This window comes from Heteronotia binoei, chromosome 2 (genome assembly GCF_032191835.1).
Source record: "Heteronotia binoei isolate CCM8104 ecotype False Entrance Well chromosome 2, APGP_CSIRO_Hbin_v1, whole genome shotgun sequence".
NCBI classification, from domain to species: Eukaryota; Metazoa; Chordata; class Lepidosauria; order Squamata; family Gekkonidae; genus Heteronotia; species Heteronotia binoei.
This window is the reverse complement of record NC_083224.1, coordinates 42,624,662-42,640,160: the sequence shown is the minus strand read 5'-3', so window position 1 is coordinate 42,640,160 and position 15,499 is coordinate 42,624,662. Positions and strand designations below refer to the sequence as shown.

The 15,499-nt window shown below is 43.7% G+C and overlaps 1 protein-coding gene across 2 annotated transcripts in view; it reads right to left on the bottom strand.

Annotated features, from left to right (window-relative positions):
- HNF4A (hepatocyte nuclear factor 4 alpha) overlaps positions 1–15,499 on the bottom strand; it is a 90,056-nt gene that overhangs the window by 15,233 nt on the left and 59,324 nt on the right. For both annotated transcript variants that reach the window (XM_060230874.1, XM_060230873.1), the window contains exons 2-3: positions 6,534–6,708; positions 1,070–1,164 (exon numbers count right to left, since the gene is read on the bottom strand). In XM_060230874.1, coding sequence (XP_060086857.1) covers positions 1,070–1,164; positions 6,534–6,708 — 270 coding nt within the window. The remainder of the gene's footprint in view (positions 1–1,069; positions 1,165–6,533; positions 6,709–15,499) is intronic.

Genomic DNA, 15,499 nt, shown 5'->3' with positions numbered 1-15,499 from the left:
TGTGGCCTAATATGCAAAGGAGTTCCTGCTACAAAAAAAGCCCTGATATAAACCCAACTGTTAAAACAAAAAAGTTAAAAAGTATTTATTTTTTAAAAATCAGACTGCCAGATTTGTATATGAAAAAAGCCTCACCAGCTAATATATCTTTGCTTGGGCTTCAAGAGATTATGAGTTAAGCAAACCCTGTGAGTGTGCATGTATTCTGCATGAGTAGAAATAGACAAAAGTGTGCACAGTGTGTGTTTCCAACAGTGTGTGTTTCCAACTGTGTGTTTCCAACTGGAGCAGGATTTTCCCACTTCTCCCCCCTGCTGTAACTCACTGGGCTCTCTGATTATTTGTTCCTGGATGACCTTGGACCCAAAGAATAAGCATACAGGACAAAGTAGGGTCTGCAGTGGGAGGATCAGCAGAGATCTCTGTCATCCCTTCCACAAATGGAAGTGCTGTTTCATTAAAGGAACTGCATGGCTGGATATTTACTAGAGTCTTTATGCAATCCCTTTAAATGTGATGGCCAGAACTCCCTTTGGAGTTCAATCATGCTTGTCACACCCTTGCTCCACCGCAATGTCTCCTGGGTCCACCACCAAAGTCCACAGATATTTCTTGAATTGGACTTGGCAATTCTACCTACTGGAGAGATTTACATTTACTGATAGCTACACATAAGTTGCTCCAATGGGGAAAAATGCCTCCTTGAGTGCTTTCCAGGATCCTGATCCAAATGGGGCCTGAATATCCCTAAGACTCAAATTCCAACCACAGAACTTCCAGTCCGTTTGTTTTGAATTGCCTCATCCCGAGTTGCCTCACCAACTAATATATCTTTGTTTGGGCTTCAAGAGATGCCCAAACAAAGATGCAAGGACTTTATAATATGTGGATTTGCCCATATCTTGTAAGTCCTGGCTGCATGCTGTCAAGAAATGAAGAGACATGCATGATACAATCTTATGAACAATGAGCTGGGCTTAAATACTGTTTGCCAGCACGGTGAGTGAGTGAAAGCTGTACAAAGTGGGAGATACTCCAGTAAGTGATGCAAGAAAATGAATGACCTCACCTTCTTTCTTCATTCCTGCTCGGAAGCATTTCTTTAGCCTGCAATATCGACATTGGTTTCTTTTGTCCTTGTCCACAACACACTGCCTGTTAAACCTGGGGACAAAGGGGGAGGGGGGGGAGAGAGAGAGGCTCATGAGGTTTTTTTTTTTTTTTTAAAGAATTAATTCAGAACCTCAGCAGAGGAATCGTTAAGTTGGGTGCCTAGAAGTCCAAACTAGAGGTTGTTCTGTAGTAATACCCTCATTCCTATCAGTACTCTGAGGAAGGAATAATTAAAACCCTTTGAACAATGACAGACATTTTAAGACTTTAAACAGAAGCCTGTTCAGGTGGGACAAAAAAAAATTACTCTAAGGGTGTTTCCAGCTATATTTACCATGATATAACCTATTAAGTTGTCACTTAATAACCTATTAAGTTGTCACTGTGGAGAGGGCCATTCTTTCAGTATGTTCTGGGCTGCTTTGTTTTGACAGCACTTTGACAAGAGGTAGTATATTGTGCTTGAAGTACCTGAAGTAGTCAAAGTCACATTCTGACCCATTACAAGAAAAAAGTGATTGCCTCTTTCAAAAGATATTATCCCCCCTCCCCACAATATAATGTGTGGTCGAAGGATAATGTAACACTGTGAGCATCCCCAGCATAAGTTTGTTGCTTAAATGACACTCTAGAGAGAGTAACTCCAGTGCAGTTAAGCATCCCCCCTCCCACTTCCAGTCTTCCATTTTAAATAGCTGGTTTGATCCACTGCTTCTGGTCTAATGAATTTTAATTCTGATGGAATAACTGTGCTATGGAGCAGATGGTCTCTGAACCTACCAGGGGTGGGGCAATCCTGAATTTGGTCCTAAGTAATGCCCAAGATTTGGTGAGAGATGTAAAAGTGATCACACCACTTGGGAGCAGTGACCATAACGTTATTGATTTCACATTTGTATAAATAGAGAATTGCTCCAAAAGACCAGCACAACCATGTTTAACTTTAAAAGGGGTAAATTCTCTGAGATGAGGAGGCATGTGAAGAGGAAACTGAAAGAAAACCCTTGGGGAAGCTTGGAGGCTATTTAAAACTACAATTCTAGAAGCTCAGATAAAATATATACCACAAGTTAGGAAAGGCACAAACAGGTATAAGAGAAGGCCTGCATGGTTAACAAACAAAGTAATGGAAGCTGTAAAAGGTAAGAAGGACTCCTTTAAGCAGTGGAAAGCTAGTCCAAGTGAAATTAATAAAAGGGAACACAGGCAGTGGCAAATGAAATGCAAGACTGTGATCAGGCAGGCAAAAAGGGACTATGAGGAGCATATTGCAAAAAACATAAAGACCAACAATAAAAATTTCTTCAAATATATTAGAAGCAGAAAACCAGCCAGGGAGGCAGTGGGGCCCCTGGATGACCAAGGGGTCAAAGGATTACTGAAGGAGGATAGGAAAATGGCTGAGAAGCTGAATGCATTTTTTGCCTCCGTCTTCACTGTGGAAGATGAGAAGTGTTTGCCTGCTCCAGAACCACTTATATTGGAAGGGGTATTGAAAGACCTGAGTCAGATTGAAGTGACAAGAGAGGAGGTCCTACAACTGATAGACGAATTAAAAACTAATACGTCACCAGGTCCGGATGGCATGCATCCAAGAGTTCTGAAAGAACTCAAAGTTGAACTTGTGGATCTTTTGACAAAAATATGTAATCTTTCATTGAAATCTGCCTCCGTTCCTGAGGACTGGAAGGTAGCAAATGTCACCCCCATCTTTAAAAAGGGTTCCAGAAAAGATCCGGGAAACTACAGGCCAGTCAGTCTGACTTCAATACCGGGAAAGTGGGTAGAAACCATTATCAAGGACAGAATGAGTAGGCACATTGATGAACACGAGTTATTGAGGAAGTCTCAGCATGGGTTCTGTAAGGGAAGATCTTGCCTCACTAACCTGTTACATTTCTTTGAGGGGGTGAACAAACATGTGGACAAAGGAGACCCGATAGATATTGTTTACCTTGACTTCCAGAAAGCTTTTGATAAAGTTCGTCATCAAAGGCTCCTTAGTAAGCTTGAGAGTCATGGAGTAAAAGGACAAGTGGATCAAAAACTGGCTAATTAATAGGAAGCAGAGAGTGAGTATAAATGGGCAGTCTTTGCAGTGGAGGACGGTAAGCAGTGGAGTGCCAAAGGCTCAGTACTGGGTCCCATGCTCTTTAACTTGTTCATAAATTATTTGGACTTGAGAGTAGGCACTGTGAAGTGGCCAAGTTTGCAGATGACACTAAATTGTTCAGGGTGGTAATAATCAGAGAGGATTGTGAGGAACTCCAAAGGGATATGTTGAGGCTGGGTGAGTGGGCGTCAATGTGGCAGATGAGGTTCAATGTGGCCAAGTGCAAAGTAATGCACATTGGGGCCAATAATCCCAGCTACAAATACAAGTTGATGGGGTGTGAACTGGCAGAGACTGATCAAGAGAGCGATTTTGGGGTCGTGGTAGATAACTCACTGAAAATGTCAAGACAATGTGCGATTGCAATAAAAAGGCCAACACCATGCTGGGAATTATTAGGAAGGGAATTGAAAACAAATCAGCCAGTATCATAATGCCCCTGTATAAATCGATGGTGCGGTCTCATTTGGAATACTGTGTGCAATTCTCGTCACCACACCTCAAAAAGGATATTACAGCATTGGAAAAAAGTGCAGAAAAGGGCAACTAGAATGATTAAAGGTTTGGAACACTTTCCCTAAGAAGAAAGGTTAAAACGCTTGAGGCTCTTTAGCTTGGAGAAACGTCGACTGCGGGGTGACATGATAAAGGTTTACAAGATTATGCATGGGATGGAGAAGGTAAAGAAAGAAGTACTTTTCTCCCTTTCTCACAATACAAGAACTCGTGGGCATTCAATGAAATTGCTGAGCAGTCGGGTTAGAACGGATAAAAGGTGGTACTTCTTCACCCAAAGGGTGATTAACATGTGGAAATCACTGCCACAAGAGGTGGTGGCAGCTACAAGCATAGCCAGCTTCAAAAGGGGATTAGATAAAAAAATATGGAGCAGAGGTCCATCAGTGGCTATTAGCCACAGTGTGTGTGTGTGTGTATAAAATTTTTGGCCACTGTGTGATACAGAGTGTTGGACTGGATGGGCCATTGGCCTGATCCAACATGGCTTCTCTTATGTTCTTATGTTCTTAACTCTAGTTAGTAGATATCTGTGTGGGTGTTCCTTCAGGAGTGAATCGATTAGACCAGGAATTATCTTTTTGTTGTAAAGGAGGCAGATAGCAGTTATTCCTATATAGCTCTTTGCAGTGTGGATTTCAGATATGCCAAGAACAGGATAGAACCTCCACAGGATAAGAATGGCTAACAAGAAAGGAAATAAACACAAAAGAAGGAGCATGCTACAGCTTAGAGAGTGCATTTTTATCTTCAAAGCGCTGAAAAAGAAGGCATGCTGTGGCCATGCTTCTTCCCTTTGTTTCTTTCCCTTTGGTTCTACTCACCATTTCTTGTGCTGGCAAGCAGAACTCTAGGGCTGCCAACGAGCCTGGAGAGGGGAAAATATGTTCTGTCCCTTTAATAGAAGCTTCATGTGACATTTACCTGCTGATGTTATTTACCTCCATGCCACAAAAACTTCAGCCACCCATTTCCACGCATTTAGCCTCTATTAAAGGGACAGAGTGTTTTTCTCTGGCTGACCCTTGACCAGTTGCAACCTGGAAGCTCTAGCTGATGCATGCAGTGTCTATCAACTGCTCTAGAGAAGATCCACTGACTTGAGGACCAGAAGCAGGTTTTGAAAATGTTTCATCTCTGAAATGACAGACTCACAGAAATCAGCGATGGTCCACAAATTACTTAAGAGCAGTGATATCTGATGAATGATACCGATTAGCTGAGCTAAGCAAGGGAAGGTCAAAACAATAGCCTTTGGGGCTTCTTCGTCAATCTCTGCAGATTGGACAGAATGCTCAGCTGCCACTAATGCAAAGGCTGCCAGTGAGTTCAATAAGCAGCAGAGATAATTGTACCAAGCTGGCAGCGTGCAGTAGAGCTGCCACCTCCTCCCACCCCATATTTTAACAGCTGCATGACAGGCATTCAGACAGTGCAACTTTTCCCAACAGGCAAAGTGTCAGACAAGGATCTGGGAGACCCATGTTCAAATTTCTACTCTACCATGGAAGCTGGTTGGGTGACCTTGCACTAGCTCTGTTGTTGGCCATCCAGAAGAACTGATCAGCTACTGTGAGAGACAGGATGCTGGCCTAGATGGACCTCTGGTCTGATCCAGCTCTTCTTATGTTCTTATGACTGGGGACAGATGAGTCCCTTCACTGTCTGCCTGCAGCTCAGCTGTCAAAAACATAGGAACCCTGCCAGAAAAAGTTGGCACCCTTCGGCAGCAATTTGTGTTCATAGTTCCTGTATCTGGCCACTCAAACAAATTCATTCTGTGCAGAAAAAAGAGATGTGTGTCTTGGGGGGAGAAAAAAGCCCCAAACACAGTTGTGTGAGGAAGTCATATGCCTTCTGAGGATAAAACCAGAGGAGAGGAAACAAATATTTGTAAACAACTTTGGGCTGGGGAGAAAAACCGGTAAAGGTAGTCCCCCTGTGCAAGCACCAGTCATTTCCAACTCTGGGGTGACGTTGCTTTCACAACGTTTTCACAGCAGACTTTTTATGGGGTGGTTTGCCATTGCCTTCCCCAGTCATCTACACTTTCCCCCAGCAAGTTGGGTATTCATTTCACCAACCTCGGAAGGATGGAAGGCTGAATTAACCTTGAACCAGCTACCTGAACCCAGCTTCCACCGGGATCGAACTCAGGTTGTGAACAGAGAGCTCTGACTGCAGTATTGCAGCTTTATCTCTCTGTGCCACGGGGCTCTTGTTGGGGAGAAAAGCAGACTCCAAATAAATAAAGTGGGACTTGTGCTGTCCTTCTATAAAGGCCCCTTAGCAGGGCTGGCCCTAGACTGTCTCGCTCTTTAGGCCAAGATTTCTGGTGCCCCCGCCCCGCACTGATAATGTCACTGAGTGACATGGAGGTGCACCCAATTTGGTACCCATAGAAGCCGGCACCCAAGGCAATCACCTAGTTTGCCTAGAGGCAGAGCCAGCTCTGCCCCTTTGCAAACACAGGACCATTAGGGAGCATTGCAGGCACCAACAATATTGCTCCAAAACAGCTCTGTTGACTCTAATGGTCTTTCTGTGCTGTATAAGTGTTCCAAACTATAGCATGGAAAAGATCCTTTTTCTTGAATTTCTTCTATCCGTTGTCTTTTCCCAGAGGGATCCCATGGAATAATAATAATAATAAAAAGAATACTGCCAGTGTTTTTTCCTAATAGAATTCTATTTAGGCAGCCAACATCTGTTGGTTAGAAAAATCCTCCTTTTTTCCCAAGTACTATTGCTCAACTTTAAGGTCGACCAGGTTGTCCCCCACCTGCTTTACCTGCAAGAGTACATGTGGTTCTTTCGGACGCTTCGCCTGAAAAACCCTTTGCAGCCATCGCAGCTGGAGGCGCCGTAGTGTTTCCCAGTTGCACGGTCCCCACAAATGGCACACAAGACGCTGGCCCCAATGCTGTTGGAGGCGTTGAGGTTTGATGCTTCTGAGGGGGAGGTATCTGTTCAGCAAGGGAGACATGGAGGGAAACCGTGAAAAAAGGGACACAGACTCAAGCAGGGGGGCACCACACACACTCGTGCGAGAGACAATAATCAGGCACACTGGCTGGCACATTATTCTTAAAAGAGTTTGGCAAGTTTAAACTCTAATAAAACCCTAGAGTAGCAGATCCTATGAAGGTTATATTCTATGTTGCTCTTTTGAGAGAGGATTTCGTATTGGTTATTTTAGCATTTTAATGCATTTTGAAGGCTTTTAAATAGTTTTATGCTGTAAATTGTGCTGAGGGTCTTAGTCTAGGCTGAAAGGCAGGGGATATTAATAGAGATGCCAGCTTCCACGCTGGGATGTCACCAGTATTCTGATGACATCCAGCTTTATCTGTTGATGGGCAGCCGGCTGAATACTGCCCCAGTAAATTTGGCTGAGGGTTGGAGGTTGTGGTGGGATGGCAGAAACTGAGCCAGCTGAAACTGAATCCTTCCAAGGTGGAGGTTCTGTGGATGGGACAGGGAGATTCAGGTTTGGAGTTCCAACTTCCAGCTCTTGGTGGTGTGCCTTTGAATCTGGTACCAACCATCAAGAGCTTGGGTGTGACTCTGGATCAGGGTTCCCTCTAAACTGAGTTAGCGTGAACTAGCTCACAGATTTTTAGTGTCCAGCTCACACATTTTTGTCTTAGCTCAGAAGAAATGGCCCCGGAGCACAATAATTTATGCAGTAGCGCTCTCAACTTTAACGCCAGTAGCTCACAACTTTTAATGCCAGTAGAATTTTTGCTCACAAGACTCTGCAGCTTAGAGGGAACATTGCTCTGGATGCCTCTCTAACAATGGAGACCCAGGTTGCAAATGTTACCAAACTGCCATTTATCCAACAGTGCCAGGTTAGGCAACTGGCTCCCTAGCTGTCTCACCCCAGTGTAGCCACAACAGTCCATGCAATGGTCACCTCCAGATTAGACTACTGTAACTCACTCTACATGGGCCTACCCTTGAGGCTGACCCAGAAACTCCCACTGGTATAGAATGCAGTAGTGTGGGTTCTTACAGGGGCCTCGCATAGAGCACACATCCAGCCTGTGCTGAGAGGGCTGCACTGGCTTCCGGTGGAATCCCAAAACAAGTTCAGGTTTCTGGTGCTGACCTTCAAGGCCCTTTCCCCACCTCAGGGTATGCTGCTGCCAGTCCATACTTGTATCTTTCTTCCTTGTTTTATCCTCACAACTGCCCTTTGAGACTGACCCAAGATTACCCTGCGGACTTCCTAGAGTACAGTAAGGATTTGAACCCAATTATCCAGATCCTAGCCCAACACTATACCACACTGGCCCATCTAAAGTGCTGGCGTGTTTCCAAAGGAGTAAACTCCACGTTGCCAGCCTCCAGGCAGAGCCTGGATATCTCCCAGAATGACAACTGATATCCAGATTACAGAGATCAGTTCCTCTGGAGCAAATAGCTGCTTTGTAGAGTGGACTTTATGACAAGATGCTCTGATATGCTCCATCCCTTCCCAAATCCTGCATTCCCCAAGCTCCACCCCCAAAATCTCCAGGAATTTCCCAACCCAGAGTAAACCCCTTCTCCCCTTTTTATCTGAGTTCTGCATTTGCCAGCCTGCAGATCCAGTGACAATAGCATGAGATCCTCCTCCTACCCTGGGGAAGGGCTAGTCACACTCACAGTAATAGATTTGCTGTAATCCTTTATCTGTAGTCCTGCTCACAGCATATTCTTTCAAACCCATGCATGCATTTTCCCTTGAAGGGTTAATTAAAACTTTGGAGAGGGACTGAAATTTTGATTGGGAAAGCAGTACTGGGCAGAGGAAGCATTATACACCTTCCCCAGCATGGGGAGGTGAGCATGATAAAGGGCCTAGGCCTCCCCATTGGCTCCCAACAAACTTCTCCAGCAGAAAAAGAAATGCAGGTGGCAGGGAATGAAGCGAGCAGGTAAGGGCTTGGTGGTAGCACACCAAAAATGCTGATTGCCAACTTTATTAAATGAGGACTCTCTCGTACATCTCTAATCTGACAGTTGCACAATTAATTGCTCCAATGGCTCCTGGAATATCGGTACAAGAGGAAAGATAAAAAGTCATGAACCAAGTGCTTTATTATTTTCAGCAGGAGATATCAGGCCCCTCCCTGATGAGATCAACACTTCAGTATGGCTTTATGAGACTGCTTGTTCTGATAGTCCCAAAGACTGACAGAGCGGTTCCTCAGTGGAACAGGTTTCCTTGGGGGGGGGGGGGTGGGCACTCCTCCTTTGGAAGTTTTTAAATAGAAGTTTTTAACTCTGACAAACAACATTGATTCTGTGAATTTAGGCAGATTGTGAGAACAAGGGCAGGAAGGGTTGCATCAGTGCTTAGTTCTCATGGTCCCTTCTTACATGCCTAGGGAACTGCTGTTCACCAGTTTGGGGTCAGGCAGCAATTTTTCTCCAGGACAGTTTGACAAGGGATCCTTGAGAGGTTTTTGCCATCTTCTAGGTATGGAGCAAGGGTCATGTCTGGGGAAGGCATTTGTGAAGTTCTTGCACCTGTGCAGGGGGTGGACTAGATGACCCAGGAGGTCCCTTCCATATGATTCTATGATTCTACTTCAGTTCACCTTCCAACAGTATCTTTGAAAGAGGTATGGGGGGCCTAATTGTTCTCTCCCTATGCATATGAATAGCTGTGGGGCACCTGGTAATTTTAGATATAGATATTTTAGATATTGGATTTATATCTCGCCTTACACTCTGAATCTCAAGAGTCTCAGAGTGGCTCACAATCTCATTTACCTTTCTCCCCCACAACAAACACCCTGTGAGGTGGGTGGGGCTGCGAGAGCTCTCCCAGAAGCCGCCCTTTCAAGGACAGCTCTGCGAGAGCTATGACTAACCCAAGACCATTCCAGCTGCATACAGAGGAGTGGGAATCAAACCCGGTTCTCCCAGATAAGAGTCCACACACTTAACCAAACCGGCTGCCTTTGTAAACAAAAAATTACAATGACAGAACAATCACAGAATATATGCTCAAAATGTGCCTTATTGTGGTTGGACTTCAGGTTTGCTTGTTCAGAACATAAGAAGAGCCTGCTGGATTAGAACACTGGTCCAGCTAGTCCAGTATCTTCACACAGTGGTCAACCAGTTGCTGTGCATGGATCAGACTTACATCCATCTATTCTTTCCATCCTCCTGGACTGAATCCTCCTGGATGGAACTGAGATGTTTGTTTCCTATCTCATTATAAATGCTGGTATCTCCAGGCCTAACTACCCCTCTGCATATCACACCTAATCCAGTCAAGCCTGCTATTGTCATTCATCTGCTATTGCCATTTGACATCTGAAATCACCATAATAAAGTTTATATCTCCTGTACCTCATGTTACATTTTATGGCACACATGGCCCGGTGCAACAAAGTGACTTTTATGTCAGATTTGGTCCTCATAACAAATGAGTTTGACACAGATATAAATCATTGGTCATATGTTGTATTGTGAGAAGATACACAAAATCTGATATCTTTCTTGACCTAAAAGACATTAAAACACGCTGGCAGTTTCCAGACATCTTGTGCATGAGACTGTACCCTGACAAAAAGATCATTGTCAGATATGTTTTGATATTGATCCCTGTTATTTTAATGTATCATGAGGTGTCTTGAGTGGCCCAGTTGCAGAAGAATGGTGGCATATACTTTTTAAAATCAAATAATTTCCAAAGTGCCATGGGAACAACATTTCTTTCAGTTTGGCCATGGCACCACCCTCAGTCCAGCATCAGTAGCTCCATAACTGTATGAGCTGCAATATTACTGAAAGGATCCTAAACATATTACAAGAGAGATGCAGCTGGATCCAGTCTGCTTTTTTACTCAATCTCACTCAATATCTCTCCTTAATGCAGCCCCCATCTCACTTGGCATTTGTCCATGAGGATCCCTTGATCCCTAGCACAGACTTTTTGGTGGGCAAAGGGGCCTCTCTCCTCCATTTCTCACCAACAGAAAACCTGGCTGAGTCTAACTTATGGAACACCTCATTGTGTTCCTCTCCCTTCTCCCTCAAAATGATTTATTAAATCTACATGCTTTGTATTGTCTCAACCCAGTCCCTCACAGTAATTGATATCAGCCAGCATAAGGGACAGCACAGTGATGTCACATTTTAGGGTTGCCAACCTCCAGGTGGGGCCTGGGGATCTCCCAGAATTACAGAGATCCATTCCCCTGGAGAAAATGGCTGTTTTGGAGGGTGGAATCTATGGCATTATACCCTGCTGAGATCTCTCCCAACCCCTTCCTTCCTCCAGCAGGGATTGCCAACAGACCTGGAGAAAAATGCCCTGTCTCTTTAGCAAAGGCTTTAAGTATAGAAATGGGCAGTTGACTTTTTTATGGCATGGAGGTACATGGCATCACCTGGTATATACCCTCATAGGAAGTCAAACCTCCTAAGGCAACAGACAAAGATTAAAACAGATTTTACATATATGTGGAACAATGAAACAATTCAACAAATCACAAACACATAAACACAAACACAGGAAGGAAGGTCAATGAGTGTCACTGAGGGAACACCAAACAAAACAGAAAAGTCTTCACCCACCACATAGGATTCATTTTATTTATTTTTATTTTATTTATTTATGATTTATATCCTGCCCTTCCCACGAAAGTGGCTCAGGATTCTCAGGCATAGCCTGGCAACCAGCAGGAATGAGGGTGGGACATGTGGGGCGGGCAGTGAATATTTATAGAAGTTTCCAAGACGTTTATGGCAAAACCATAGCATTTCTGGTGATTCCTATAGAGAACCAACATTTGGCCTCCCATGCCCACCAGGGGCACCTTTACACTTCCCAAGCTCCAGACCTACACCTCTTCCTGGTTATGAAGGCATGTTGTATTTGTTTCCTGCTTTTTGCCTGAAATTCTTAGCATAGAGAGAAGCACCCTGCAGCCATTTTATCCTGCTTTCTGATAGCTCTGCAGTGAGGGAGGGGCTCCAAACAGGGGGATCCCCACCTCCAACTGGGGACTGGCAACCCTACATTATACCCTGCTGAAGTTCCTCCCCTAATTCCAAACCTCACCCTCTGCAAGCTCTACCCCCAAATCTCCAGAAATTTCCCAACTTGGAGTTGACAGCCCTTTTACCTATTACTCACTGGCAGAAGACAACGACAGAGTGGGCAAGTGACTCTCCCTTGGGAGAGAACGCCGTAATTTCAGTGTGACAGGCCCATTCTCCCGTTGCCATTTAACAAATTAACAAAACAAATGCAGTACCGGTACAGAAAAACAGTATGGGCACACTTCAAGCAAAGTTAACCATTTTAAGGGTCCTACTAGATGAGTCAAAGATCTGTGATTAGATTCCCATCTCTTTAAACTTTTATAAACTTTGATCCAAAACATACACTGGAGGGTTGAGTAACCCTCCAATTAATACCCTTTTCTCAGTGTGAACTATTTCAGAGGTGATAGTTGCCTGCAGGGATTGTTTTGGAGAAAAATAGGTGGTGGAGCTCATCCAGGGATTGTTATGCAGCTGCACTTACTATTCAATGGACAAGGTGGGGAAGAGGAGGGGGAACCATCAGAAAGGTTCAGGGGCTGTGCTCCTGTGAGCTCCTGCTGAATTCAAGGCCCAGTTGCCTGGTAGGGAATGCCAGGGATCCTCAACGTTTTTGACACTGTGGACATCTTTGGAATTCTGACTCAGCATGGCGGGTCCAGCCACAAAATGGCAGCTGCAGGGGGCAGATGCACCCACAAAATGGCTGCCATAAATTACCCTTAGTCACACAGCGAAGAAAACAATGTTTTTAAAAATCTGCACAGCTATTCAAATCTCCAGTAGCCAAAAGCCCCACTTGGTGGATACCAGGAACCATGCTGGGGACCTCTAGAATATTCTCTCTCATAAATCGTAATCAATAATTTGTAGAGAAGCAGAAACACTTTATGGCTGTCAGGAGTCCAGGGGGCGCATGGAGGCATTGTTGCCACTTCCAGTGGCACATCACAAGTCACTAGAAATAACAGAAAACTCTAGTAAAACCACAGAGTTTCTGGTGATTCCTAGAAAGAATTGCCATCACTGATAGCATTTCCCTCCATTATTGTTCTCCCACTGGCCATAAGAGCGGAGGTGGGGAACAGGACCTGGGGCGGAGAATCCCTGCCCTCCACAGGAAACTGGCAGCCCTGCTTTCCTTTCATGTTAAAACCAATTTAACAGTTCAGCACAGTTATGTGATTCTAAACCCCTTGCTTTCAGTTGTTTTAGACTAATACAACTCTACACAGGATTGCACTACTGATCCTTTAGCAGTCAGTTTTACAATGCAATCCTAAGCAAGTATACTGAGAAGTAAATCCTACTGAGTTCAGTGGACTTACTCCTTAGTAAGTATGGTTAGGATTGCAGTCTTACAGTGCAATCAAAATAACTCTTTACTGAGAATAAGCCCCATTGACTAGATCTTAGCAGGACTGGTCTCATAATCAGTTAAATAGTTCCAAAAGTCCATGGAGTAGGGTTAACGGAAGAACCGGTTTCTCATCACAGGCATTTTCCAGCAGGTATCTCAACAGCCACACCTGAGTGTCTACACGTGCCTTTCAGTAGTGCAAAGGGAATATACACAATTCTGTCTCTAGTTCTCTAAAATGCTATTGCCTGCCCATGACTTTCTCACTTTCTTTTACTCATCCATTTCATTATTCACCTATCACTGGTGCAGAGTATTAAATCAGAACCAATGTCAGAAAAACAGCAGAATAGAAAGGAGAATACAGAAACTGTTTTGCCTTGCAGTTGCAATGGGACAAATATTTAAAAACCTTTTGCAATCTTTACAGAAGCTTTAAATCCAAAGTTAGTAATGTTATAATAGATGGAACGCAATTGCCCAAGGTAGTATTTAGCAGAACTGCAGACTTCAATATGCAGTGCCTTCAATTATGCTGGTTTTCTGAGAGAGTTGTTTTGGATTGGCTCAACCAATGAAAACTGGAAGACTCTCTCAATGTATAGGCTTGAAATGGCTCAGAGCAATTGAACAGCATGCAATACTTGAGGCAGAGTTGATCCCATGTAACAGACAGGTATAGTGCTACGACACCATTCATACACCTATGAGCGGGTGCCCCGTGGATACTCAAGAGAGCTAAACATGGCAAGCACTATCCTCATTATTTTATCTCCAAACTCTATATATATTTAATGGCCTACTGCTGAAGGATAATATTTTAAAAGAAAAATCACAACATAATATGCCCAAAGCCCCGAGAGTCAGTGTGGTGTCTTGCTTAGAGTGTCAGACTAGGATCTGAGAGACTAGATTCAAATCTCTACTTTGCCATGGAAACTTGCTGGGTGATCTTGGGCCAGTCACCCACTTTCAGCCTAACCTACCTCACAGGGATGTTGTGAGGATAAAATGGAAGAGAGGAGAATGATGTAAGCCACTTTTGGTTCCCCTTGGAAAGAAAGTATATAAATAAAGTAAATAGTTATGGAACTCATAAACTGTTGTAATAGGGAAAAACCTACTCCTGATCTCTGACAAATCCAAATCTTCCCAAACGGGAAGAAGTACACTCTCATAATCTCCAAAGAAAACAACAGAAATTCCATTACTTGGCATAAGAGATTGGAACTGGTTTATACAGTGATCCAAGGCTTTGTAACATACATCCGCATTCTAAATTTAGACTAGTTTGAAACTACTAAACCTATAAGAGCTGCTCTCCAAAGAACTCTATAAATTGCACTTTTCCCAAGTGCTGAGATTTCTTTCCCCATAAAACTACAGTTCCCAGGATACTGTGTTTAACGGTGACATCAGGTTTTAAATTGTTTTATATTTCAGATGTAGGCATGTTCAGAGTGAGATAGTGGGCAAAGCCACTAATATTTTCATAAGGTCTGGTAGCCTGACCAATCATGAGGTGTTTCAAAACATGTCTCCCTACAATACACATTTCATCATAAATACATGAGGTTTTCTTGTCCCCAAAGACTCAGTTTCCCAAATAGTAAAATGTTTACAATTTCAGTTACCAATTGGCGGTCAGTTAAGAGCCACTGTGGTATTGTGGTTATAGGCTGCACTAGAAACTGGGACACCCGGGTCTGAATCTCCACTCTGCTGTGGAAATTTGCTGGGTGGGTGCCATTGGGCCAGATACATAGTCTTAGCGTAACAGACCTCACAGGGTTGTTGTGAGAATAAAATGGAGGAGATGGGAACAAAGTAAGCCGCTTTGAGTCCCCACTGGAGAGAAATGCAGGATATAAATGAAGTAAATAATTAAACAGACAAGCATAAGTAATCCCAAAGCTAAACAGACTGTAGTATGCCAAACTAAAGAAGCAGACACCATAATGGGGCACAAAATTTCATGTACAATATACAAGCATGTTGTACTCATCCCTGGAAAATGGATACAGAATTCAGTTACAGCTGAAGTATAGAAATCTTCAGTGATGAGTTTGCAATGCTTGAAAGCCTTTAGGGAAGACCAGGAGATATTTGTAAGCATTTGACCACAGGGCAGTGCTAAGAATTAAGATTAAGCATCCATCTGCTATTTAAAAAGGTAAAGGCAGTCCCCTGTGCAAACACCAGTTGTTTCCCACTCTGGGGTGATGTTGCATCACAACGTTTACACTGCAGACTTTTTACGGGGTGGTTTGCCATTGCCTTCCCAAGTCATCTATACTTTCCCCCCAGCAAGCTGGGTACTCATTTTATTGATCTCAGAAGGA